The sequence below is a fragment of the Cyrtonyx montezumae genome, unplaced genomic scaffold (genome assembly GCF_038088225.1).
Source record: "Cyrtonyx montezumae isolate F1298 unplaced genomic scaffold, pur_monq_1.0 scaffold_1, whole genome shotgun sequence".
In the NCBI taxonomy this organism is placed as follows: Eukaryota; Metazoa; Chordata; class Aves; order Galliformes; family Odontophoridae; genus Cyrtonyx; species Cyrtonyx montezumae.
In genome coordinates, this window is record NW_027071825.1 from 10,041,545 (window position 1) to 10,068,261 (window position 26,717).

Genomic DNA, 26,717 nt, shown 5'->3' on the forward strand with positions numbered 1-26,717 from the left:
CTCACCTTGTTCCTGGCCTGTGCAGGTGTGCCAATGGGAAAGCCCAGGCGGAGAACCATGCAGGGAGCTTTGGAGATGATCCGCACCACATAAAATGAGGAGGGAGTAGGATCCTCAGAGCTGGGGAGGACAGATTAAGACAGGGCTGAAATAACACAGGTGTTGTTCTGTCATGTCAGACCAAGTGTAGGCCTGTTCCCCAGGGCTCAGCAGCCCACAATAACATGGCAGCAACACATCTAAGTTCCAGCATGCAGAACCACCCTCAGGCTCCAGCTACCCTCCCTCTCCCTCTGGTCTGTGCTTGGTACACTGTGGAAGCAATTCAGAACACCCAAGGTTTCATATCTACTTATATGCTCTTATCCTCTCCCCCAGACATCTGCTTCCGGCCCATTGCAGCATCCTGGTCTAACAGGATCTCCGGCTTGGCCATATGCCCACTTCTGCACATGGAACCACCTCAGAGCCACTCACCTATGCATCAGTTTGACGTAGGAGTAGCCCTCCACCAGCACAAAGCTGCTCCAGTCCCGCAGCAGGGAGGTAAGAGCAGAGTGAGAGATGCGGCATTGGATGGTGCTGTAGCGACCATTGTTGCCTGGCGTGTGCAGGTGCTTGGGCACAGGCCTGCAGAACGTGGCAGACAGATATTTTAAAGCCACAGTTTCTTCTCCACAATGATTAGAGAACCCTAGCTACACCCTTTCCAACTCATTCTCTGACCAGCACATCAGCCTTCTCCCAACAGCTCATGTCCAAATACATCCCCTGTCCATGTCTGTTAGTGAGAGCCACACACCCTTAGCCACAGAGACCCCATTCTCCAGCTTGCAGAGAGCACATTCTTGTATTATCTCTAATGCGCTTCATGCAATATATGACTATTATTCCTGTAACTCTGCAACTACAACCAGCATCAGGAAATCAATGCTTTTGGGGCAGATGTTTTCCAGCAATGAACAAAAACCCATAGGATAGCTTCAAATGGATGGTCCACATCCGCTACACTCAGGAAATCCAAATCCAAGGAGGACTTGAGAAATAATTTGTGCTCCTGAGAACAACCTCCCCCTCAACAAAATCTGACTTCCCCACCACAGTCTCTTGACCCCTGGCCATTCATCATCTCCAGCTACCAGTGTCCTTCCCCTGGCCTGCAAAACAACTGCAGCTGGACTGAACTGAAATGCAGTTTCCATAACATCTAGAAAAACCAACACTGTGCTTTCCCTGGCTGAACTACACTGTGCATGGAAGTTCAGCCCTGCCAGTTACTTACGTGTCATGCTCCAGAAGGAGAACAATGCGATGCATGTGCAGCCACCTCTGCCAGAAGTTGGCATCCATGGAAAGGATAGGCTTCCAGTAGGAGGCAAACTGGGAATGGCTTGAGTCAGATCCACTGTGCTGCAGGGACAGCACCTGAGAAAATGACAGGTAGGACGGGTAACAACGCAATGTTCAGCATGAAATGATGTGGTTCTATCCAGAGAGCACAGAAATTTCTTTAGTGGGTGACCCAGAAGGCCACGTACATGCCCAGCTTTCAGTAACTGCCTCCCAGCATAGTAACTGTGTCCACATTGCAAAAAGCAGTACAATGCAAGCAAAAAAAATTAGGTTGCTGAAATGTCAAGTTAACACTAAGTAGTTGAATTCCCAATTAAGTAATTTAACTACAGAAAAGATGGCACATGTAATGGTGTCTTCTATGCTTGAGAGAAGAATATTTGGCTTGTGTCAGCAGAACAATTAAATGCTCAGATAAACTGCCTGAGAATGCACATGCAAATGGGATACCAGCAAACAAAATACCAGCATTGGGCAACTCTAGCACGTTCGTACGGTAACACTGATTTGATCTACTATAGCAACACTGCTGGCATAGAAATAAAGTGGCAGTTAGCCCTAAGACAGAATACTCCAAATATACTGTGGGATGTATACTCATATGTAGAATGATGTACAGTGTAAACCAAAAGGAGTAAAGAGCTTAAGCAACTAAGTTTAAATTTAAATTAATTCTCTCCTAACTTTGATATCTTCTAGTCATCATCTTCCAACAAAGCCAAGGACACTGCTAGCAAGAGCCAGGCAATGTGTCAGCACTCCTGCTCAGTGAGCTTCAGCGAGTTTGAATTTCACAGTGGAAACTGTAAGCTCATCTTTTGTTTAGTTTCTGCTGCGCAGATGACAAATATGCCTCTTTCACATGAGTGCTCAGAGCAATGAGCCTGTTAAATAAAAGCCATTTAGCAGATCCTATCTTCCCCTGATGGTGCTGAGCTACATCACCAGGGCACAAGGCTGCAATCAGCAACTCTCATACAAGGTACCCACTAAAAATCATGGCAGAAGCATTTTAGCCTCCCCATCAGTCTCAATCATCACACTGCTATAAGAGAAGGCTCTGCAGCATGCTTAGGAGATTTTCTGCAAGGCTTAGACTCATAGTTGCAGCAATAAAGACACAGGGCTATGTGTCACAGGGGAAGAAGTGTGGGATGGGTGATCACAGGCACTGCATTGCACCTGTACTCTGTTACTGACCAGGACAAAAAGCAGAAGACAGAAACTGAGAGCTACAGGAAGTCTCATTTGCTTATCAGGACTCAGTTTTGCTTGGTGCAATACAGAACAAGCAGTAAGGACACCTGTCCCATGCTAAGTAGGACAGAGAGGAGACGTACCGGAGTGGTCGAACCTGGGGGGATGTAGAAGAGGGGCACTCCATTCTTAGTGCTCTCAGGAATGGTGAAGTGCTCTGGTACTGTGTCAAAAGACTGCAGATGAACCAACATCTGATCTGTCTGGTTGATGCTGGAAGAGAAGAGGCAGTTAACCACAAAAGCCCATGTTTTCCCCTTCAATGCCCCAGTCATTCTGTGCCTGCACACACAGCACTCCCTGGGTGCTGGGAGCTCATGTGCACCAACACAGCCTACTAAGGTCAGACTGGGATTCAATGCCTGTCTGCAAAGAGAATGACAGAGAACTCAAGTGTAACAGCCTAACAGAAACACACACAAACAAAGCTGGGAAAGAAGGGTAGGGAAAGGAATCTGCAGAGCAGTGGTGAGGAACAGTCACCCTGGACAGGGAACAGTTATAACCCACAAGTCCCTGAATCCTCAGAGACGTGAGGTGTCTTCTTAGCGTGACTGTGCAGCAGTTACTGCATAGGAGCCTGTTGTACTACAAGCCTTCACAGCAAGGCAGTGCTGCAGGAACGCATCACCTCCATGGGATGGCAGTCTGTGAGCTGAGGTTTGCATCACAGGACTGGGACTCACAGGAAACAATCAATACATCCTTCATGAGGCAATCTCACAGACTAGGTCACAGGCTAGTCTGAGTCTTTTGCTTGGCCAGAAGGCAAGTTCATTGCCAGTTGTGCCTTTTCCTTGTAAGCACGTTCTTTTGAGACCCTGAGCTGGGAAGGCTGCCTGCATAACTCATACCCCAGGACATTAAGGAAGTGATTCCTTAGTTACATTGGATTCAGAACTACTGGGGAAAGTCTAGCTCACCTTTGCAAGGTATTCCAGAAGCGCCGGATCACTGTTGTGCGGTACAGACTGGTGATAGGTTTCCTCATGGTGCAACTGATGTCGTGCAAGATGTCATAGCTCCCCTCCATCGTCACCTCCACCCACGTGCTGCGCTTTGATGGGTCCAGGGGCCAAGGTGTCACAGCTAAGTACTCTATCCTCATGTTATGTTTCCAAAGCAGTACTAGTTTCACCTCCAGCTGAGATCCACCTGCATGAGAGTAAAGTAATCGTTTCAAGCATTCTGCAAATATCTGAGCTATGTCTCTAGTCAGAAGCTCCCAGGTACCCTGAGATTGTTTGATCACTACGAGGAAGACAAAGCAATCTAACTGCCTGCCTGCTCTAATCATAGAAATAGAGAACATCCTGAGTTGGAAAGGATCCACAAAGACCACAGAGTCCAACTCCAGCTGAAACCATTCTCCCTTCTCTCCAACAGAGGGAATTTTTGCTTGCACTGCAGCACTTGGTGAACAGTTCTTTAAATGTAAACATCAAATTAGAGAAAGCAATTGAAACTTGGGGAAGGTGATGACATTTGCAGTGGGTTACCATCTTCACAGCCTCAGCTTTGTTTCCAAGACAATTTTTTGCTTTCACAGATGAACACGGACTTTAAGCTACAAAGTTTTCCTGTGAGCAGTTTGCAGAGTTAATCTATCCAACTGCAGAAACATGGGCATCTAGTTAGACATCATATGGTTTGATCAAGAAGAACTGGGGAGGTGAGGACCAAATCCTGAATTAAACTGTATGTTCCTCCTGCAGAAGCTATTTAATACAATCTAGAACATCAAGCATCAAAAGTTTCTCACCACATTTACCCTCTTCTACCAAGCTGCTCTAAAACTAAGAAGTTTAGACTGAATATTCAGTGGTTCTTCAAACTGCAGTTTTCTCTCTAAGGGCTGGCCATTCCATCTCTAGCACAATTAACTCAAACACCCGACAGCAAGCCTCACTGAACCAGAAGAGCGGAAAACTGTCACTGCACTGCTGACTGTGCATATGTACTTGTACAAAAACAGCTCAGGGAAACACATGACTTTTTCTAACACCACCATGTTGCTGTTTCAACTGCTTTATCATTTGTTTGATGCCCAGGTTGCTCTACAGTTTGCCAGACTCACAGCATTTGTGAGACAGATGTTTTTACGTGCTGGAAACCATACAAACAAATCATCAGCCTGGATCCTATGCTTCCTGCAGAGCTACATTTGCTACTTCCATATGTAATTATGCCACCCCTTACAAATGCTGATTAAACTCCATTTTAAAGCAGTCTCATTTTTTGCCCCTACAACCCTTACTAGGAGGCTGCCTTAGAGAATCTGTCACTTTCAGAAGAAAATTTCTGGAGTACGTGCCCAGTTCACGCTTAGCTGCTTTTTTTCTGAAATGAATTTTATTCTGAAGCTTAATTTCCAGGAAAATCAATAGGCAGTGTACACTAGGAAGAGAAATCCTTATCCAGTTTCAGCTTTGACTGTGAAGGTTAAATCAAACCATAGTAAGCCTGTAACAGATCATCCATCCCCCCTGATAGTCACAGTCCTTTTCATGCTGCAAGGAGTTATCTTGGGATAAAAAAAAAAAAGAAGATAATCAAAAGTGCTTAGTATATTTCATCTGTATTTCACTGAGACCTTTGCAGGGCCTCATACTTTTCACAACAGGTTATTTGCATTACCCTAAATTCATTTGCCAGTGTTCTACCAATTGTTGTTTCCATATGAAGATTGCTTAGTTTGTCAAATAGACTAAAGAAGAATTGATAAATGGGTGTCCTTCCATTTCACAATGCCAAAATGCATCCCATTCCTATTGCTCTAGTCATCATCCGTTGCCTTCTGTACAACATTTTGGTTCTCATAACAAAGCCTTCCTACTTCATCAACAGCAAACGTGATAAGTAAATTCCTACATTTTTTTGCCTAGGTCATTAATGAAAAATATTTCCTACTTCCAACTGTGTTTCCATTAGTCATCTGGGCTTCGCTCTTATCATCCAACACAAGCAAAGCTGAAAACACAGGCAAAACATTTGCTTAGTCTTAAGTTATACACAAATGAATCTTCAACCTTTTCTTATTACTAAATAATCCATTCCTGGTTCTTGACTTTCTAGCTAACAAAGGCGTTTGTTGCTTTGATTTCTTTCATAAAGTAAAGCTCTGGTTTTTAAAAAACTCACTTTGCCTTCAGTCCTGACAGAGATCTCCCTATCCAGCCTGTGCCTAGCCATTTCTGGACTGATTTCACAGAAGAAGGTGAATTAAAAAAAAAAAATAATAATCCAAGCACATCTATTTTCAGCACACAGCAACACCAAATAATGAATCACTATTTTTGGCTGTTACAGACAGCAACTCTCTGACACTGCCCCAAAAAGAAACAGGAGAGGAGCTGAGCTCTGTCACACCCCACAGCCTTCTGACAGAGCTCCTCTCCCTTCCACGCTTCCCAGTCCTTCCCCCTTCACAGAGGCTTCTGTATTCCCAACTAACTATAGCAGCTTTTTAAACACTTAAATATCTGGAATTAAACAGTGAGGGTAACCAGAGCACTTACAAATACCACAAACAACCTCTCCGGGCACCTCTGAACACAAAGCTAACTATTTATTCTGTTCTGCCTTAGGCAAAGTGAAGCAAAAAAGCAACAGTGTCAAAGTCCACAACTGCACTCTTTCCCCTTGCTTCACAGCCAGTTGGCTCCTTAGCAGCCTCTAGTTGGCAAGCTCTGGCAAAAGCTTTTGGCAATCCAGGTTAATTAACTGTTCTTTGTTACACACTTCTCAACAGAACAGCCCAGAGAGCTCTGATAAGCCAAGCATACTTTTCCTTTTCAGAGTCAGAACTGGATGTCTGAATGTCTTGATCTTTTATAAATTCTACTTTAAGGTTGTACTTAACAATTTTTCTGATCACAGACAGCCAATCCCCAGGGCATTTAGTATTTCCAAATGTTGAAGGCTGACACAGAAATACACACTGTATTTTCAATAGCTCAAACCTTTCATTTTAATTTCCTTCTAAACAAACAAACAAAAAACACAAACAAAATAAACAAAACAACATTATGGAAACACACAAACTATTTTTGGCTCAGTGAGCCCTTGAGCTGCAAACAGATTCAGAGCACTCAAAGGGGAGACAAAAGAAATGAGAAAGGGGATATTGAGTATGCTTACCCTGCTCTTATTCCTCCCCACACACCTGCCCTTAACTGTTCATTTCTGAAGGTAACACCAACTCAGCACAGCTGCTCCTCTACTCTCTGTTCTAAAAAACAACCAACTCAAATCCAGCAGCTAACAGAAGGCAGGAAGATACCTAAGAAAAAGTGCAGGGAGCATGCTAACCATGCACTGATATTTTTGACACGTTTTTCCAGAGCCCAGACATTTGCTGCTTTACTGTATCCTGAGCCAGAGGTTGTAGCTACAGTTTCATGCAAAAAGGTCCAATGTGAACTTGGCTGACTGCTTCTGGAATGACTCACACTTGCTGCCTCTTCCAGCACCTCTCTACAGAACTTCACCATCACCAAGAGCACTTCACCATTACTGCCACACAACAGTAAAGTTGTTTCTCCAGTGTACTCCAAACTGCAAGTGAAGAGGTGCATAGAAGGACAACAGACACAATAGTGAGGACAGCTTGGACTGGAATTGACTTGTCAGATAGTTCATTACTAGAAATGGAGACTGCAACGGACTTAATCTATCTAGACTTACTGAAACAACCTCCTGCCACACCTGGAAGATTGGTGAACACAATCTGCAGATGTTACTAAAAGTGCTGTTTGAGCAGGAAACCTCAGATGAATCTTAATGTTCACAGAAAACTCCCCAAACAAGAAATTGAAGTATTCCCTGAAGACTAACTATAGAAATTACCCCATGTAATCTAATTGCTAGTAATATTCACCAAAACAAACAAACAGCAACAAAACCAACAATTCCAGAACTGGTTTAGATTCATTATGTTCTTATAATATATGTATATATATTCATCAAGACAGAAGAATTCCAATTTCCAGTCATCACACAGAGAGCTGACCACTTAGCCTGGAGCAATAGATTGAGATTAATTTAAAAGTACTATTATCTGAAGAGCAGCACATTTAAGGACTACTGAAAAGCAAGCAAACAAAAACAGTAGCCATAAAATGTAAAACTCATTAACTGGAAGCAAAGGTGCATAAAAGGCACAGGCATTTCTGAGCAAACAATGTAATGCAACCATGTGATTCCTGGTCTATCAGAGTACTTTACTTCAGAAGCAGGGAAGTACTAGCACTACTGAAGAAGGCACCAATAAAAACCACATTTACAATGGTCTCATCAGCTCTTTCATGAAATAGCAAACTGGAAAATTGCTTTTGAGATAAATAAACTGAATAGAAAGCCTGTCCTTGCAAAAGGAGCCTAAAATGTTGGTTTGCTTAACCTGCCAAAAGGAAGGTTATAAGGACAAAGGCACTATTACTAAATAAATACAATGCTGGAGGAGAATAAACTTAATTAAGGACAATAAAGTCACACCGGTCTAATTTGGTCTAAGCAAGTTTAGAAAGGAAGTTTGAGAAAGAGCTATGAAGCTCTTGGACAGTCTTTCATGCCCAGCATGAAACCAACTGCATGATCTTAAGGCAGATCACAACACAGTCAAAGAAAACATAGCATGGCACATGTGGAATTTTCAAATTGTATCACAGACTTTCATTTTCTGATATAAAATGTACTGTGAACTAATAACCCAAAAAGGATCATGAGGACACTGGATCACCTGATGTCAAATACATTTACACCATGTTTAAGAACCCCTTTCTTGAGAGTTTCTGATGGTCATTGTGAAGGTCAAAAATAGTTTCATCCCTTGGTTCCAATTAATACCTTATATTTATATTTTTCTTATCTCCCCTTCAGTTAAAGTATTAGCCACAGCCAGAGATGGAAAGTTAGGTACTTTACTGGCACTACTTGAGACACTCAAGCCCCTTGCAGTCCCCTAGTCCATGGCTAATTCTCAAGGTGCCATAACAATCTCTAGCAGACTAGATGAGAAAACAGGACCACTGGATGCTTTTGTGTTCTTCAGTACTACTGATCATAGACCTGACTGATCTGGCATTTTCTCCAAACACCTTTACTTCCATCAGTCTCTTTCTCTGGAAAACTGTAGTTTGGAGAGCTATCTTTTGCACTAAAGGGGTCACCTTTATGTTAACATTTTGGAGTTTGTCTGGCAAAAAAAATAGAAAAGGATAAAAAAATAGATAAATGCAGATGAATGCCCAGAAAACTATGTTAAAAGTTATGTCGTTGGTTCTCTCCAACTGTGCAGACTCATTTCCAAACTACAGAGGTCACAGACTGCCTGTCCCTCTGTATGCACACAGAGCCAACAGAGTATGAGCCCAGCAAGCAGTAACTGCACAATCCTGTGCCATACAATTGGTCACCAAACAGAAACGAATCACAGTGAGAAAATGGTTCCTTTCTCCATAATACCAGCACTGCTGAGATGGCAGAGCCCACACTGCGCTCTGCACAGTGGGAATAGAGCCCTGTCCAAGCCTCCAGGCCCCATTACAGTGCAGTCAGTCACCTTTTGTGATGTTGACCTCACGGATGCTGTAGCCCTCACGCAGGCGGACTGAGACAATGCTCACGAGGTCAGCGTGCACCTCCTTCTCAGTGTGCTTCTTCCTCCTCATCGCCAGAGCAGGGTTGCTGCTTGCTGACACCAGGTGCTCATTGAACAGCCTGTGCTGCGATACTGCAAAAAAAACACGAGAGGGTTTGTAAGCAATCAGCTCCCCACTCCTCATCCTACATAAACAGCTCTCCCAAAGGGCTGCACAGAAACTGCTTGGAACACCCACAGGCCTGAAGAACAGTACATCCTCAGGCACCATTCACACCCACTCCTGGTTCTGCAAAACAGCAAACAGGTCTGCTAGCAGGGCCAAGAGGTCTGGGAGAGAGGCAGGGTGGAGTGTCAGTTCAGCTTCCTTTGGGCCACTCTCTGTGACAAAGGCATGCAACAGAGCAGCACATTTAGCCTAGACAGGCAGGAACTGCACTGCTGTTGCAATAGCTACATGGGCTTTACCCCTTTCCCTGGAAAATCCTGAACTTTCAGGTACTTTCTAAAAGGTGTCTGGACGTGGTAGCTTTAAGTTTAAACCACTAACATCTGGTCTTCTCAAGAATCAACATTTCAAAGTCCCAGGCCAGCTCTCTTCAAACTTTTCACTGTATGCAGTTTCTGCTGGCAAGTTACAGACAGCACAGATGGCACCAGCATCACAGTTGGGCATGAAAGGGTGTTTCAGAGTTTGATTAGTAACTAATCTCCCTTGGCATACTTTCAGGCACTAACATATACAGTGTAAGAACAACTAAGAGAGGCATTTGGGGTGGTACTCAGGGGCCTTATTTTTCAATCCAAACTGCCATCTGCAAGGCTGATGAGGACAAGCTTGCCAGGATGCCCCCATCTGTGAGCTAGCCAGCGTGAAGAAAAATTTGGAAGAGAGCTTCTCACTCACTCCAAGTTCCCAGTTTACTGAGTGAAGTCCAAAGAAAGGGTAATGGTGCAAAATGGGACAATCGTTTCCCCCAGTCCACCAGCTTCCTAGAACAAGGAGGGCAGTCACAGACTCATCTGCGTGGCCCAATGGTGCCCAGAACCTTCAGGAGGCATAGAGTTCTGAGAGGGCCCAGATAATGAGCACTCTCAGTGCCCTCTGTCTCATGCAGGCACAAGTACTCAACACTGCTTGCGTTGGAAAGCAGTATTCTTGCCAAATCATACAAATCACTGTCTTTTCATTATCTCCATAATACTCACAATGGCCAAAAGGGGCCAAGGGGGAATATCAGCACAACCGAGCTCAGGGAGTCACCCCAATGAGCAGTGCTGTAAGACATTCATCTGCTGGAAGGACATGCACACTCCTCACCACAGTAGTATTCTGGATTCAGGGACTCCCCGGTACGCAGAAAGGAGTACAGCAGAAAAGCCTTGTGATACACATTCAGATCCAGGCTCAGGGGATCCAGCTCAGGGCACGTGGAGAGGTAAGCACCAAAAGTGGCCATGGCAATGAATTTCATCAGTTCCACATTAGGAACATGGCCAAAGCTGCAATCGTATGAGTAGACACCACCCACCTAAGGGATGGACAAAGAACAGATCTAAGAGTACAGCACTGCTGAGGGCAAGGGAGGGGTTCAGTTAAGCAGAAAAGTCCTCTCTTCTAATCGAGAGGCGAACGCAACTCACAGAAATTCACATTCCTCTCTCTGGCAGGCAAACAGCCTCCATATCCCCTGTTAAAAGCATATGTACCTGGACAAAGGAGCAGGCCACAGTGCCGCTGCGGAGCTGGTTGAGTAAAGTCTCACACACAGCCACATCGGGAACACTAGTCACACCATCTGTAATTATTATTATACCTGTAGAGAAGGCATTATATTAGAGCATCTTTCATCTCAAACAGATACTACTCTCCCAGTACATGTACCAGGGATAAATTTTAAGCAGGGCAGAAGTAAAAATCAAAACGTTAGGATTGTCTTAGCACAAAAACCCTTGGGGCTGACAAAAAGAGCTTCCAAGGTGTTCTAGGGCTGGCAAGCTTCCTCAGTAGACAGACTGAAACACTCTGCCTAGGCCTGCTCTGTACACTCTGTGTTATTCCAAGCAACAGTCACAGTTGTACTTCCTCCCAAACTTGCTAACGCTGATGCATGATATGAGAGCAGTATCATTCTTCTCCCCATTCCCACCAGTGGCTCATGGAAAGGTCCACACCCCAGCCTTCACAATATTCATGAGGCAATGACAGGAGGAAAACAGCCCTCTACAAACAGGTAGGCACCCTGAATGAAGCCAACCTGCACTGGAATTTGAGGGTAGCAGTTGAAGTGCCAAGATTCCCTGTCGGACCATGCTGACAAGGCCAACATCAGCAGTGACGACAGACACACTGGGCTTCCTCCCAGAAGGCTCCTGCACATCACCAGGGCTCTCTTGGCTCAGGGGTGATAAATCCATCTGGGAAAGGAGGAAGAAAAAACAACAACAGAAACATAACAGCATCTTAATGACCCACTCTCCCAAACAGACTTCAGTTTAGCAATTCCCATAGCACCACAGCCTTGGAGCACTTCATCAGACTCCACTTATAGCTTTAATTTCCAACTTGTAGCCACTTGGTCCCCTTACAACAGTTAGGAAAGGGTGCTTGGAATGGAAGATGGGACAACATGCACAGAGCATGCTGTCACTCAAGCTTTGCGGAGCACAGCAGTTCCCAATTTGAGATGCTGGATACCTCTCATTTCCCATGTCATCTGACAGAAGCTGCAGCCACCCAGCACTTACTCAAGCTAAGAAACATAAAAGTCATTGAGACAGCTGTGTCTCCTATGAAGCACAGCAGCAGAGGGGGGTATGGAGCTTTGAAAAGACAAAGCCCAGCGCCTACACACTTAATTTTGTTCAAACAGCACTAGTTATGCAGTGCTAGCATAAGCAAATGCAAGTAGGCTTTGCCTACATCTTCTATGAAAAATACTCCCCAGGCAAAGCCTGGAATTTGTATAATTGCACCTGAGAGAAACCTACTATGTACACAGTCTCCTCATCTCCAGAAGGCTCTGGCAGATCAACCCTATAATAAACTATTGCTTCATTTTTACTGCTAATACAGGGAATGGATGAGACCCTCCCTTATGAAGCTACACGGATGACTGAAGCTAGGAGAAATTAGAACAAATGAAACTTTTGTTCTGCACAAATGGGAGCAGTCTGTCACTGAGCAAAAAAATGTGACTATCCATCACTTTAATTGGCTAGATGCCTTCAATTTAGCCACTTGTTGACAATAATCCAGCTAATGCAACTTCAAAAGTGAAAACAAAAAAAGTTTCAGTTGCTGCCCTTCCCCTGGGGCCTCCCACCTCCACCTCACAGCCTGTGGCAGGACCTGCCAGTCCCTCTGGCCTGCATACGCGTCCCTTGGCTCCATTTGCATGGAAGAAGTTATAGGGTAGCTGACTATGAGAGAAAAACTGCAGCACATAAGAATGCATACAAAGCACTGCAAAAACACCAGCTGCACATACAGGAAAACTATGTACTTCCTGTAATCCTCCTCAGGCCAACAATGCCTTTGACTGCAGGAAAAGTCCTTATGGATATGATTCTAACTCTAGATCAACACGACAGTACTGCAAGGTAACCTTCACATTCCACATCTCCAAGATCAGGGAGATGATCTTGATGAGAAATCCAGACACTTTGAATCCCTACAAGGTTTCACTTTTGCTTTCTTCCAACACTATTTCTGTAGCATTGTCATTAATTTCTGCCACCTAAATCCTACTAAGCAACATCTGCCAAAGGTTTCAAGGAGTATTTAGAAACTATACCACCAGATGTACACTCAGTTTCATGGTTTGTTTTTCTGGTAACAAGAAAGTATTTTCATTCTAGAATGCAACAGTGGCCAAGGACATATTCACAGCTATTTATAGACTAATGATACAAGTGTAATCACCTCTCCCACCAACTTCTTCAGCAAGAAAGTACATCCTACAGTCTGTTCAATGACATCAAAGTCATCAGGCTGCTTTACCACACTTTATTTAAGCACTTCATTGTTATCACCTCGGAAAAGGCAGCTGTTTTCGTTAGTCCTTCCCATAAATATGCATACTGGTTCTGCTTTTCTTAGTGCTCATTTTTCATTATTAAATTCCACAAAGTTCTCTTACAAACTCCTTAGCTGTTCCTTCTTCATACGTACATCAGTGTTCCTCTATTTGCCACTCCACCCACCGGGCCACACAGTACAGATTTTTATTCAGCCAAGAAACCCCAGCCAGCCCTGACCACCTCACCTGTGGTTTGGGTTCATACTGTTGCTGGAGCATCTCTGCCACCTTATTCTCAAAGGCACAAAGCTGTGTATAAACTTGGTGCAGGAAGGCTTCTCTCTTTGTCTCATCCAGCTGACAGCCCTGGAATAGTACCTGACCCAAGGACAAACATATCAGCCAAAGGCCTTATAGTACCAATCCCTGTAACAGTACAGAGGAACACAGTTCAGACACATCCCATACAAAGTAGAGCACAGGCCCCTTGTCACTATTCCTGAGGCCAACTGCCTGTATGTAGCAGTATTTCGTGGCATCCACAGTGCACTCAGTAGCAGATCCTCACAGTACCACAGCTTGGGGTAATTTTCCTCTTGGGTGAAAAATTTCTACTCTTTTACCTTCTTCTAGGAAAAATTAATTACGGGATCCTTATTAGAAGGCGTTAATTCTTGTTTAATGTTCCTAAAGAAGACATGTTTCTTCTAACTCACCTACTGAATGATCCAATTATCTTCTTGTATGTGGCTGTACAGCAGAGCAATATGTTGAAATTAAGGAAAAAGGAGTTAGAAAGGAGTTAGAGCACACATTACAGAAGAGGTTGAGTGATGTGACAGACGGAGCTTGCCTCCAAAGAAGCTCCCTATGCTGACTGGCACAATGCTCCCACTTATGGCACCACCGTACAGGCAATCGCTGCCAAAACCGGGTATCACAGAACAAGGAGGCAAAGAGAATATAACACCAGAAAAGTGAAAATAACATGAAAATACTGTAAGATGGAAGGGAACAAAACAATAATAAACTTCAAAAACCTCACAGGCATGATAGACGAAACTTCAATTTATTAAAAAGTCCTGTCCTGGCTTAAGTAAATGTGAGATTAGTGGGGGGTGCCCTCTCCACTAAGGAGAAGCATATTCTTATCAGTGCAAAAAGAGAACAAAGTTTGTGTGAAAAGGAAATTATCACTGAATAAACCACTGCTACACAGCTGAAGCAGGCAGACAAGCTTTTGGATACCTCTTCCTGAATGCTTCAAACTAATTACAACAGGCCAAAAGGAATTAGTCAACAGAAATTAAAATAAAACAAACAAACAAAAACACGCAGTAGTCATGAAGGCAAAGATTCACTGTGCTTTGAGAAGCACATGTGGGCAGTGGTCCCCAAAGGGCTCTGCTCTCCCATGAGAAACCTCTGCTTCCTCTCAGAAAAGAGAAGTTGATCACCTCTGCTTCTCTGTAGCACCACACCAGACATTTTACAGAAGCAAGACTGCAACAACCCAGTCACCCAGAGCCCAGCTAACAGATGTCCCCACTTTACACTGGGCTCACAGGAAACCAACGCAGCAAGCTGCTAACAAAATGAGATGCCAAGGGTAAGGCTGAGTTTTACCTGGTGGGACTGCAGGCCAATGATGGAGGAGTACGCCTGGATGGTGACAAAGATCTCAGGCTGATAAATAATGTCTGAACCAGGGATACGGAAGGGTCTTAACAATCCCACTAAGCATCGGGAAAGGGCATGAAACACTTCATCAAAAATGATCTCCCCTGTTGAGTCATCCTACAGAAACAAAAGAGGAGAACTATAGAATCATTAAGGCTAAGATTACCTAGTCCAACCACCAACTCATTCCCACCATGCCCACTAACCATGCCCCTCAGTGACACATCTCCATGGCCACGCCCTCAGTCCTTCTGATTGCACTACTTCTGGTACAAGCCAGAATACCTTCTCAACCACCTGGGCACACTGCCAGCTCAAGTTCAGCCAGCTGTCAGCTAACACTCCCAGATCCTTTCCCTTTGTGAAGTTCTCAGCCACAGTACCCCAAAGCTTGCAGCACTGTGTAGGATAAGCAAAACAGCTTTTACATCTTCTAGAATCTGCAGACTCATTGCATCCTCCACACAGAGACAAGCATGAGCCTCTTTCTGCAACAGCAGCTGCATCAGAATAGTCCCTACAAGCAAAGGCCATGCATTCTGCAGGGAAACGGGATCCACTTCAAGGCTGTGGCACTGCTTGCTTCAGCCCTTGGGAATGCAGGACCTCTGCAGGGATACAGGCCTTCTCAGCAGACAGAACCAAGCCCAGTCCTGTAGCACAGAACACCCCACAGGGGCAGCTCCTGGACTCACCACAATGCCCGTGGAAGGACTCAGATCAAGCTCAATCACAAAGCGGTACTGGCGGGCCAGGAAGGTGACGCGTGTGGAGGGCACCAGGAGGTAGGGCCGGGGCTGGACGGGCTCATCCGGCTGCCATCCATTGGGCAGGATGCTGAGCACATCCAGCTCGTTTTCTGATTTCAACTACAAGAAGTGAACGACAAGCAAGAACCATCACGCCAAGCCCAAGGACGCATCCAGACGTGGGGCCACCATCCATCCCTGCAGCGCTCCCCCGGCCCCCACTCACCAGCTCGGGCTCGGGCACAGCCCAGATGACCTGGTGGAGCCGGCTGAGGACCCAGGCGAGCCGCACATTGCGGGAGATGCGGTAGTCCTTCTTCATCAGCAGGAAGACGTGCCCGGCCTCCTCCACCTGCAGCGCACAGAGCACAGCGCCTCGTCGCTCCGGGCCGGGCACCGCGATAGCCCCCACAGCCCCTCCACAGCAGCGCCCGATCCCGGGACCGCTGCAGCCCCGCCTCGCATCGCCTCACAACCCGCTCACCTCCGCCTCGGGCCTCTCGGCGGCCGCCATGTTTGCCCCGTCGCCCCGCCCCGCGCACTCTGCCCCGCGCACTCTGACCCCGAGCCTGACCCGGAAGTGGAAGGCTCCCGTAGCAACAGGGCCGCGCCGCCATGCAGGTGAGCTGCTGCGGGCCGGCATTGCGCTGGGCCGGGCCTGGGACTAGTCAGCCTGGGGAAAAGGAGGCTCGGGGAGAGCACTACAACTCTCCGAAAGGAGGTTGTGGTGAGGTGGGGGTCGGCCTCTTCTCCCAGGCAACGGTGATGGGATGGGAGGTGATGGCCTTAAAATTAAGTCAGGGGAGGTTCAGGTCGGATATTAGGAATCATATCTCCGAAGAAGTGGTGAAGCTGTGGCACAGGCCGCACAGGGAGCGGTGGGGTCACCGTCCCTGGAGGTGCTCACAGGACGTGGAGGTGTGGGACTGAGGGTGTGGTCATGGGCTGCTGGTTGGACTGGATGAACTTAGTGGTCTTTTCCAACCTTTATGATTCTATGTCTGTATGAGATATAGAGACAAGAGCAACATGCGTTATGAAAAATGCAAGTCAGGCATGCATTTATACTATGGCACAGTAATGTTTAGTTGTCCATTGCTTTCCTAATAAATCCCATTATTGCTTTGATTTCCTTGACTTCTTGAGCCTCTCTCAGGCTGATGTTTTCCTGGGTTACAGTCGGGTGATCCTTAGATCTTGTTTCTGAGTGATAATGTTATCAGCTCAGAGAATGTCATTGTGTGTGTAAAGTCAGGGTTGGTTTTTTTTTCTCTTTGTTTTGCCACGTGTATCACTTTACATTTATTCTGACTTTCCCTTTACCTCCCGGTCATTCTATATCAGGAGTTCCTTCAGCAGTCTCTCCCATAACTCCTATCTTTATTACCCTGGAACAATTCAGTATTGTTAAAAGACTCCCTCAAGTGCTGAATATATCTTATGTCTGTGAGAGGTAGAGTATTTCTTTGAAACGCTGGTCTTGGTGCACACATGCTTTACTGTGCTTAAGCTTCTAGCCCTTGGGGGGAGAGCGTACAAAAGTAGGAGACTTAAGATTGCACTACTGCACAGGGGGTGTGCAGTGTGATTTCATTCACTGTCTTTAGCACTTCTTGGATAAGCACTGGCAATGGCCCAGACCAGTTGTCTTAGTTGTGCGTCTGCTACCTCTGCAGTGAGATCCTGGCTCCCAGCCCAACTCGTAGTGCCATCAGTGGTTCATCTTGCACAAACAGTGCACACAGCCAGCATTGGACTTGTTTCAGAAGCACACAGGAACAGACTAGTCCCACCACAGGGTGGATCAGAGCTACAGTACTGTAGCTATGAGTTGTAAGCCCTGGTCTGCTCTGTGAATTCACGCCATGGACTGGGAGTAGATTTTAGCCATATCTATTCATCCATTTCATCTAAGGCAGTGAAGTCTGATCAGCAGTTACTAAAAAAAATACAGTCATGTTAAACTATGAATAGAATAATTTGATGTTCTCTTAAAAATGGAAGATACTTGATGACCTCATGCTAGTTCAGTTTGTTTAAACAGCACAAGAAACCCAATAGCAAGCACGCAAGCAGACTGAGTCACCCCATATGCTTTCCCAATCAGCATTCCCTTTCTATTATTTAAATGTATTGCTGTGTCCCACCCTCCTCATGGATTATTGCTGTACAGTTCTTGACTCACATTAGCAGTTAATTAGGATTAGGGCTGATTTACATTATCAGTTAATTAGGATTGAGGCTTTCATTATATTTTATCTATTCTTACTTTTTTGTTCAAGGAAATTGCATAAGGTTCTGGAGGGTTTTGCAAGAGTCAGATATTCTGTGGTATATGTGACAACAGATCCCCTCTCCTGATGCTTTGTATGTCACCAGACTCCCTCACAGCCAGGGGAAAAGGTTGGTTAAGCAGCACACCAGAGCAAAAGGGAGGAGATGATCTTTGCATCTGTAACTATGTACAGTCTGTCACTGCAGTGCCTTCCACAGCTGGTGAGGGGCAAAGAATTTTTTAGGAGCTGGAAGCAGCACTTGAACAGGAAGAAGTGAGAAATGAGGGCAAGAGCAGAAACTGGAGTCTTCAGGCAACTGATCTAATAATCATTTTGCAAATGGCTGTGCTGGGTGAAGACATCACTGCATCTGATGTCAGAAAGGGTTCAGAGAATGCTAGTCTGCTTTGAGCTGGGTTAGCATGAATAACTCACAAAGGTGGCACAAGCTAACTTTGATGACTTTGCCTGGTGTAAGTGATGTATAGTCTTCACTCATCTAGATCTCAAAAATGACAGCTAGCCATGGGCTGGCTCAGGTAAAAGTCTCTTCCTAAATGTTCCTTCCAAGGAGACAAGGTCAATATGAAAAAATTGAATTTTTATTTATCTCTAGGGTCTCTTTTTCCTTCCCCTATAGGAGAGAGTGGTGTACTGATGCATGTGTGTTGATTCCCATGGTCCTTGGAAAGGTGGTGCTAAGCTTTGTTCTCACCCCATCTTCCCTTTTTTTTAGAGAGAGGAGAAGCAGCTGGAGCTGACCCTGGAGGCACTCATCAGCCAGGTGGCTGACCTGAAGAACTCACTGGTCAGTTTTATCTACAAGCTGGAGAATGAGTACGATCGACTCACATGGTAAGGCATCTCACAGAGATGGGACTGTCACTGATCAGTGCTGAAGCTCCTGTGGACTCTGTTCAAGAAGTAAAGTTGAAAAACAGTAACCTATTGCCAGCAGGCTTACCTTTGCTTTTCACATGATCTTTGGAGGAACCACTGAACATCTTCCACCAGAAAAAACAGTTAAATTCACTTCTTCCATACTGTGCAGTAGCAGTCACACCAACACGTCTGAACCTAGATGCTTTATGAGAAAAAGTATAGTTACTTCCATCTGCAGTGAACTCACTCTTTGGACAAAAGTATCTTAGAAATGCATATACGCTGTGAAGCGAGCAATCATTCTGCATTTCTTGATCTTTCTGGCTTTCTCTGGTTCTGTTATAAACTGTCTTCCTATGCTGGTGTAGCATGCTTTCTCAGACAATTTGAGAGATCTGAAAGACAGTACTCTCTTATTGGTGGAAGATAAGGATGATATATCCACAGCTGAAAAAAAAACCTATACATTATCATAGACAGTTTCTGCTGCAAAGATTCACAGACAGCATTTATAGGTGATGAAGTCCCCAGAGAGAGCAAACTGAAGGGGACCTTCTTGATGAGACTGTCCTTTATTTTGCTTCATTATGCCTTAGTTTTGATAGCCAAACTATAAATACTGTCTCTCCTAGCTGTACTGCTTTGGAATGAATGTGTCTCAAGACCTTGCTTTAGAATTTTGCTGGGAGAGTTAGTGATAAACGAAGTGTCATTCCTGTGTTTGGGATTTCAGTAACGTACAACTACTGCTTCTAATGGTACTTGTAAAGTCCCTGGGTTATTTGCAGCATTGTACATAGAATCTGGAATCTGTCCACACTTACACATTCAGCCCTAGTTTTACTCCTTACTGTTTGGATAAGTGTTTTTTTTTTCCTCAGTTCCCAGATATTTGAGTGAGGAACAGATAAAAGCCATCTGCAGTATCTGTTGCCACATCACGTTCTCTTTCCTTTCCCAGGCCTTCAGTTCTGGACAGCTTTGCATTGCTCTCAGGACAGCTGAACACTTTAAATAAAGTGCTAAAGCATGAGAAGACCCCACTATTGCGAAACCAGGTTATCATACCCTTAGTGCTGTCTCCAGACCGTGATGAAGAGATCATGGTAAGAAACTCTGAGTGTTAGACCAGGAGTGTCACAGTGTGTTATCTACCTGCTGCAGTTCACCATTCTTCGTGCTTTGGCATTCCTCAGCTCAGTGTAGAGGAATAAAAGTTTATGAGCAGTCCTTCCTTGGAGCCGCTTTGCTGGGGTTCATTCACAGACACTTGCTATGGATATACTTTACAGGATATCTCCTTCCTAAATACATTATTTTCATGAAGTCAGAGACAAATGAGGGGTATCTCACTGTATAACTGGAAGGCTGCCTTACCCGGTTCTCTTCTCCCTAGCTGTTCAGTTTGACATTGCATCTAAATTTGCACTCAGTGCCATCTGACCAACGTGGGGTACATTACAGAACCTATAGCTTACGCTGGGAATATTCTTTGCTTGAGTGAAAAAGCACTTCAACTGATCTAGCCATACTTTCAGGTAGTAGTATTTGGGAACCACAGACTCATGTGTTGGTCTGACCAGACACTGCAAGTTCTTACACAAATCACTGAAACTTCCTAATGCTCCCCAGGTCAAGGTTTCCCCACAGCATTCTAGTATCTTTCTCTTTCAGCCTGTGCTCTGCCCTTCAGCTGCCTGAGGGCTTAGCTGGAGGAGGGGGCCCTGACCATGGTTTGTCCAACCATTGCAGCGGCAGACAGAGGGGCGTGTACCAGTCTTCAGCCACGAGGTTGTGCCTGACCACCTGCGAACTAAGCCTGACCCAGAGGTGGAGGAGCAGGAGAAGCAACTGATCACAGATGCAGCTCGAATTAGCCCTGATGGAGCACAGGTAAGTTGAATCTTCTATAACTTAGGCCTAGGGCTGCCTTTTCTCTAGGTTTTCTTTGAGCTTATAACAGTTTTCTTTTTTGGTATACCCTCTTCTACCTGAGATTTCTCCAGGTAGCCCTAGCTGAGGTTTGGGTTACAAACCCTACATAGCAAGGGTATTCAGCTTAATGCCTGCTCAAAGGAAATACTAATCAGACCAGTCAAAGTAAAGCAAAAGCTATAACACCACAACAGTGCCCTCCTGCATGCATTGGAGCTGGGCTGTTCAGTCTCTGTTAACAGAATGCTTGTGTTTGGTTGCTCCAAATAGAGAAATACAGTTCATTTACCTGCTCACTTACACAGTATTGGAAGTACCCTGGTGGTTACTGATGATTTTTATTTTGCAGAAGCAGATCCAAAGTCTAAATAAGATGTGCTCAAATCTGCTGGAGAAAATCAGTAAGGAGGAACGTGAATCTGAAAGTGGAGGTATGTCACTGAGGTAGAAATAGAATGAGTACATGGTCAAAGCAGCAGGCTTAAGATCAGTGGAAAAATAGCTAAAGTAGAGAGCGTAAAGAATGGGAAATGAGATTGAGCACAAACAAAAACATGGAAAAGCATTTTTTTGGGTGCCCTCATAGTTGGAAGAGTTGGCTTCTTTTGATCTCCTTCCCTGAGCTGTATGTGCCAAGCTGTAAAGGCAAAGAGACCAGCACAAACAAGATGTCACAAATGGAAGAAAAAGAATGTTTACCTGTTTCTAAGGATCTAGGCTTGCAAGGAAAGACCTCTCAAGAGGAGAGAGCCCCAACAAGTCCTAAGGAAGGACCTGCTGGTCTTTCCTTGCTGGCAGTCAGCCCTTAAATGAGGTCTAAGAGGGGTGGAGCCAGGCTTCACCTGTGCTCCCAGAGCTGACCAGGTCTTTTCCTTCAGGTGCTCAGTCAGTGGTTCAGGCCATGACTCAGCAGTTCCCATACACAAGCAAACTATTAAAAAAGTAAATTCAGCATCAGCTGTGATAATTTTTTGGATTCTGTCACTGGTTTGCAGGACAGTTTGACCCGGTACCGTGACAATTGAGGCAGGAGACCCACAAGCCCACACCCCGGGGAAGGGGAAGGGGGAAAGGAAAAAAGGAGAAGGGAGATGGGCCTAGGAACAAAACAGCGGCAACGATCTGAGGAGGAAAGCTAATTTACTAAATAAGATATCAGAAAGGAAAATAACACAATATGTTATGATGTGGAATATCAACAATACAACAAAAATCATAAAACCATAACAGATTCTATTGCCAGAATGCTGAAAAAACATTTTTTTTTCCACAGGATTACGACAGAACAAGCAGACTTTTAACCCTACAGATACCAATGCACTGGTAGCAGCTGTGGCCTTTGGGAAAGGATTGTCAAACCGGCGACCCCCTGGCTCTGGAGGATCTGTCCAGTCTGGTCAGCCAGGAGCTGGTGCCATCATTGCAGGGGCTTCAGGCATGCAGCAGGTGCCAATGTCAAGTGCACCAGCTCAGCAGCAGCCAATGCTGGCAGGAGTGCAGATGGCACAGGCAGGGCAGCCAGGTAAATATATTGCATATCTCATAGTGATTAAAAAGCAAGAAGCAAGAAAGGTGAGTGCAGATGTAGAGATCCTTCTCCAGTCACTTTTTAAATATAGCTGAGTAAGAGGGTCTTTTCTGGCACAAAGGATTTAAGTCAGGATATAACAATGGATTAGTACCTGCTTAAAATTGTCTCAGAGTTTGAAGTAGGTCCTAACTATCCAGCTTCAGCTTCTTAACTCAGACCTGTTTGATAATGAAGTTAGTGAATGTAGGGTTCACTGTGGAGAGATCACAATGTATTTTGTAGGGATCTATGTATTGTTTATCTTGGGGCTGGGGGGGAAGCTGTCTGTAAAGTAAAGGATTTCATATACTTCATATTAGTAGATTGCATTTGTGTCAAGTGTAAGGTGACAAGTTTTGTTAGTTCATCCTGAGGATAGCTACTGTATGTAGCCTGGAGATAGGAGGAAGAAGGTATGGAAGCCTGTAAAATCCCAAATTGGATAAAAAAAGTGCACGGAGTTGCCCACAATACAGTAGGATCACTGAAAGCACCAATGAAAATATTAGCTTGTCGATTCAGAACAAAAGGGAGATGTGCTGGGATTTCATTCTGGATGAAAAGTCCATCAATGGCTAATCATCCTGAAGATACCATCTCTGACTCAAAGTCCCAGAGCTACAACATACTGGAAGCCAATGGGGTATTCTGCAGAAGTATCACTGCGTGTTTTCCCTGTTCTGGTCTTCCTCTATCAATGTCCTCTGCCAAATTCTGTCAGAAATGGATATGTCTCAGGGGATCTGCTGGCCTAACTCTGTATTGTCAATCTTATTTTCATACTAATGGCGATTTTGGATATCGGGTATTTTAATTGGTGTTTTCTTGCCTGTATAATGACTATGTTGTTCAGAAATGAACTTGAGCAACGATATTAATCCCAAGTTAATTATGCATTTAGAAAATAATTTCCGCTGTGATTTGGAAATGAAGAAGGCCCTTGGGATTTCTGGCTGCACCTACAAACATGGTCTCCAGGATGGGAATACTTCCCATCTTATATGACTTCTGTACTTAAAGCTGTGTGCACTGCTTACAAGAGCACTTGTCCAGCCTACACAACCACCACACCTCTTTTGATAAGAGCTGTACTGTTTGACCAAAGGTCAGTCTCATTACCTTGGTCCTGAGGGTGCCCCATGGTGAAGGCTCAAGGAGTTTAAAGTTATATCCTGACAGCCACCTTTAGCTGTTGTTATTCAGGGGTGTTTTAAAACAGAGCTTGGTTTGAGACAGTAGTTGTAACAGCCGTAAATTTTGCAGTTCTTTTCTAAATTACAGTATTGAATCCTGTGAGGCTTATGATGATGTGTCCACAGCATTACTGAATGTTTTGCTTAAAATAATTTCCTTTTTTTTTTTTAATATATTATTTACCTGATAATTTCATTGGATGTTTTCTCTTTATCTGTGTTGTGAGAAATAATAATGGAATAATAATTTGTCAGTTACCTTCTCTTTACGGGCTTTTGCTCAGTGGAAGTCTATTATGTCCTCTTCCCTGGGTCCATTTTTTCTTTCTTTGTTTTTCCCTAGCTGACTCTGTTTAATATAACTTTATGTGAGAAGTTTAATATAGTTGGGGTAATTCTTGTCTCTCTTCTTTGTACTTCTACATAATTTTAAGACTGGGAGGACCAGAACTGCTCACAGTAATCCAGATGTGGGTTAACCATACAGTCCTGTTCACTCTTCCTTTTGAAATAATGTGTAAAAGTATTTGACTTCCAATTGTTAGCAAACACTGAAGAGATGTCACATTACCTGTCTACTCATTGCAGGCAATGACCTGCTTTAGGTGTGCTTGAGAGAGGTTGAACACTTTTATTCTATTTGATAGTTGTCCTTCGTTTCCTGCTGCACTACAGTTTCAGTTCTCATAGGTTACCAGATTTCCTTTCTGTTCTCATTTGAGCACCCATTTCACTTTCTGAAGGAGAGTTCTTTGAGTATCCCTCCAAGCGGGTGCTTATTTGCTAGCTTTTAATTTTTCTGATCATCTTAGTTTTGTCTAACACTGTACACTTATCCTAGGCTGCTACTGTTGTGTCTTTGAACGCATTCACATGTGTGATTGGTATCAGCAAAAAGTAATAATGCCCAAGAGGTGGATGTGGTTAAGATAAATATAATGGTGTGTAGAAGAGGGTACGACCTATTGTGCTTGTCTCTCTGAAATAAAGCAGGGATCAGTTTGGTTTCTTATGTCAAGGCTGTGGATAGCAAGTTCTGTGAACATGTCCCACACTCCTGTTGGGAGTCTCCTGAGAAAGTCTTAAGATGGATCAAGGATAGAACTGGCATGGGGACACAGGTCCTGGCAGGAAAGGTCAAGGAGATTTCTCAACAAAGAGTAGTGCTATTTGTAGGAGAAAGTGACTGTATTAGGTCATAAGCTGAAGAGTGCTGTAGTAATAAGCCTGACGTGGTACCTGGAGTGGGAAAGACAATGTTTGGGTAGGACTGTTGTGCTCTCTATGTGCTCCTGAGCAAATTAACATTCTTAGTACTGATTTTGTACTACTCTTAATTTTTTTTTTCTTTTTCCAGGAAAGATGCCAAGCGGCATAAAAACAAACATCAAATCTGCCTCAATGCATCCATATCAGAGATGAACCAACATGAAGCAGACCCAGGGAACAGCAGTTACCTGCACTGTTCATGCTGGAGCTACCATGTGTGGATTTCTTTCAGAACTTCTGAGTCTCTTCACATACACACACCATATCCACAGAGCTGGGAGTGATGGGACCCTTCCCTGGGTTTCCTTTGGTGCTGGGTGGCTTGTGTGGAGCTGCTAGTGGCCAGGTCTCCTGGAGACAAGTACTCTGTTCAGACAGAGCGTAGGGCTTTTCTTGCAATCCCATTTTCTCCAGGTCTAGCCAGGAGGGCACCTACCCTTTCTGGATACAGAGCCTGGAGAGCTTCATGAACTACTCTGCTTCTTGTTTCTGTTTTTGTTGATTCAAGATCTTCCTCTCCTACTCCCTGTTGTTGAATAAAGACTTTGTTTTGCACATGGTGAGACGCTGGTGTCTCCTGAGTCATAAGGAGTCTTATTTCCCTTTTGGTAAGGCAGTAGAGCAGCTCTAGTCCAAAATACACAAGAAACGTTGGAGGCTGGGTGCTGGAGCTGAAGGCTTGGGTGTATCGGGGTGTTGTATAGTGAGTCAGCAGAGTGCAAATATAAGCTGTGAACATTTTGTTCGTTGAAAACCTATTATGGCTATTCCCTGGAAAGCAAAATAGTGGTGACAACTATTGCAGGACCTCCAGCAGGAAGACAGCATTTCAGGAGCTGAACCACTGAGCTTTTGCATTCTGATGCTGCTGCAAATCCCAGGTGGATCCAATTTCACTTCTATAGTTTCCTGCTTCTGCATTCTTATAAAGTTTCTAAGCTACTTTAAAAGTAATTATTTACTTCAGAGAGATCTTTTAATTCTGCTCAGGGCTGTAGCACTTCAGTTAAGTAGGCCTTGAAATCTGCCCATTTCTCTTTGAAACTAGGCATTGTGAAGCCACCCCTGTTCTACCTTCTGCCCTTGAGCTGCAACATGTAATCTGCCTAATGAAAGATTCCTCTGCAAATAAAGGGTGGGGATGCATACCCCCAGAGCATGCTAGTATGTGCTAGCTATCCGAAAGAAAATCATCTTGCTTCTTACTGCTCTTGCTTGGACTTCCCTTTTGACTTGTGGTGAAAGCCAGTACTGTATTTTACTCATTAGCATCTGTCAGCAATCTTAAGGGTGAGGAACTCTCCACTCAGCAGATAGAGCCTGCAGCTGCTCCCGCACCACTTGCCCCTGGACTGATCAGTATTGGTGGAGGCTGTGGGCTGTTCTGACAAATAAAACTTTCCAGCAAATTGTGACCAGTTATCAGCCTTCTTAAATGAGCTGACTCTGGGAATTGTCCAGTGGAATTGCACACCCTGTCATGAATTAAAACCTATTCATCAAAGTAATGCTTTGCCACATTATTCTCTCTTGCAGCTTAGAGGAAGTCCTTGTGTTGCTGAGGTTTTGCAGGTGGTGGTTTGAAAAGCACTGAGTGGACAAGTAGGAAGTTTAACTGGGAGCACAGCTTGTGTGATAAGCAAAGCAACCGCATTATGAATGAGTCCAGCTATGTGTCTGCAACAGTGTCTTCCCAGTCAGAGCCATGAGTTTGTTTTTTGCTCTTAACACAGAGCTCACTGCTCCCTCAGGAGCTACTGACTGCTGTGGGGAACTGCTGTGAAGGCAGGGGCATGCAGCTGGCTCTGGCATGCAGTTTTTAGGCAATGCCTTGCAAGGGGCTGGGTGTTGCAGGGGTGGCTGCTCCCTGCCCTAGCCCACACCCCTGTTTTGGTTGGGAAGAAAGGCAGAAAAATGTCAGAGAAGCTTG

General features: G+C 44.6%; 2 protein-coding genes across 5 annotated transcripts in view; one reads left to right on the top strand and one right to left on the bottom strand.

Moving 5' to 3' along the window:
- The window catches only part of SZT2 (SZT2 subunit of KICSTOR complex), a 54,570-nt gene extending 38,377 nt beyond the window's left edge, over positions 1-16,193 (bottom strand). For all 4 annotated transcript variants that reach the window (XM_065740285.1, XM_065740267.1, XM_065740276.1 and 1 more), the window contains exons 1-14: positions 16,147-16,193; positions 15,889-16,014; positions 15,609-15,782; positions 14,860-15,030; positions 13,480-13,611; positions 11,470-11,629; positions 10,922-11,028; positions 10,533-10,743; positions 9,173-9,343; positions 3,534-3,765; positions 2,694-2,823; positions 1,283-1,425; positions 478-630; positions 6-120 (exon numbers count right to left, since the gene is read on the bottom strand). In XM_065740285.1, the coding sequence (XP_065596357.1) occupies positions 6-120; positions 478-630; positions 1,283-1,425; positions 2,694-2,823; positions 3,534-3,765; positions 9,173-9,343; positions 10,533-10,743; positions 10,922-11,028; positions 11,470-11,629; positions 13,480-13,611; positions 14,860-15,030; positions 15,609-15,782; positions 15,889-16,014; positions 16,147-16,176 (2,055 nt within the window). In that variant the 5' untranslated portion in view covers positions 16,177-16,193. The remainder of the gene's footprint in view (positions 1-5; positions 121-477; positions 631-1,282; positions 1,426-2,693; positions 2,824-3,533; positions 3,766-9,172; positions 9,344-10,532; positions 10,744-10,921; positions 11,029-11,469; positions 11,630-13,479; positions 13,612-14,859; positions 15,031-15,608; positions 15,783-15,888; positions 16,015-16,146) is intronic.
- A 40-nt stretch (positions 16,194-16,233) lies between these two features.
- MED8 (mediator complex subunit 8) lies at positions 16,234-25,350 on the top strand. Its single transcript, XM_065740188.1, has 7 exons — positions 16,234-16,283; positions 18,675-18,793; positions 19,782-19,926; positions 20,573-20,713; positions 21,105-21,186; positions 22,029-22,277; positions 24,876-25,350. Exons 1-7 carry the CDS (start codon positions 16,278-16,280, stop codon positions 24,938-24,940), a joined length of 807 nt encoding a protein of 268 aa, XP_065596260.1. The 5' UTR covers positions 16,234-16,277; the 3' UTR covers positions 24,941-25,350.
- Positions 25,351-26,717: the final 1,367 nt, after the last annotated feature.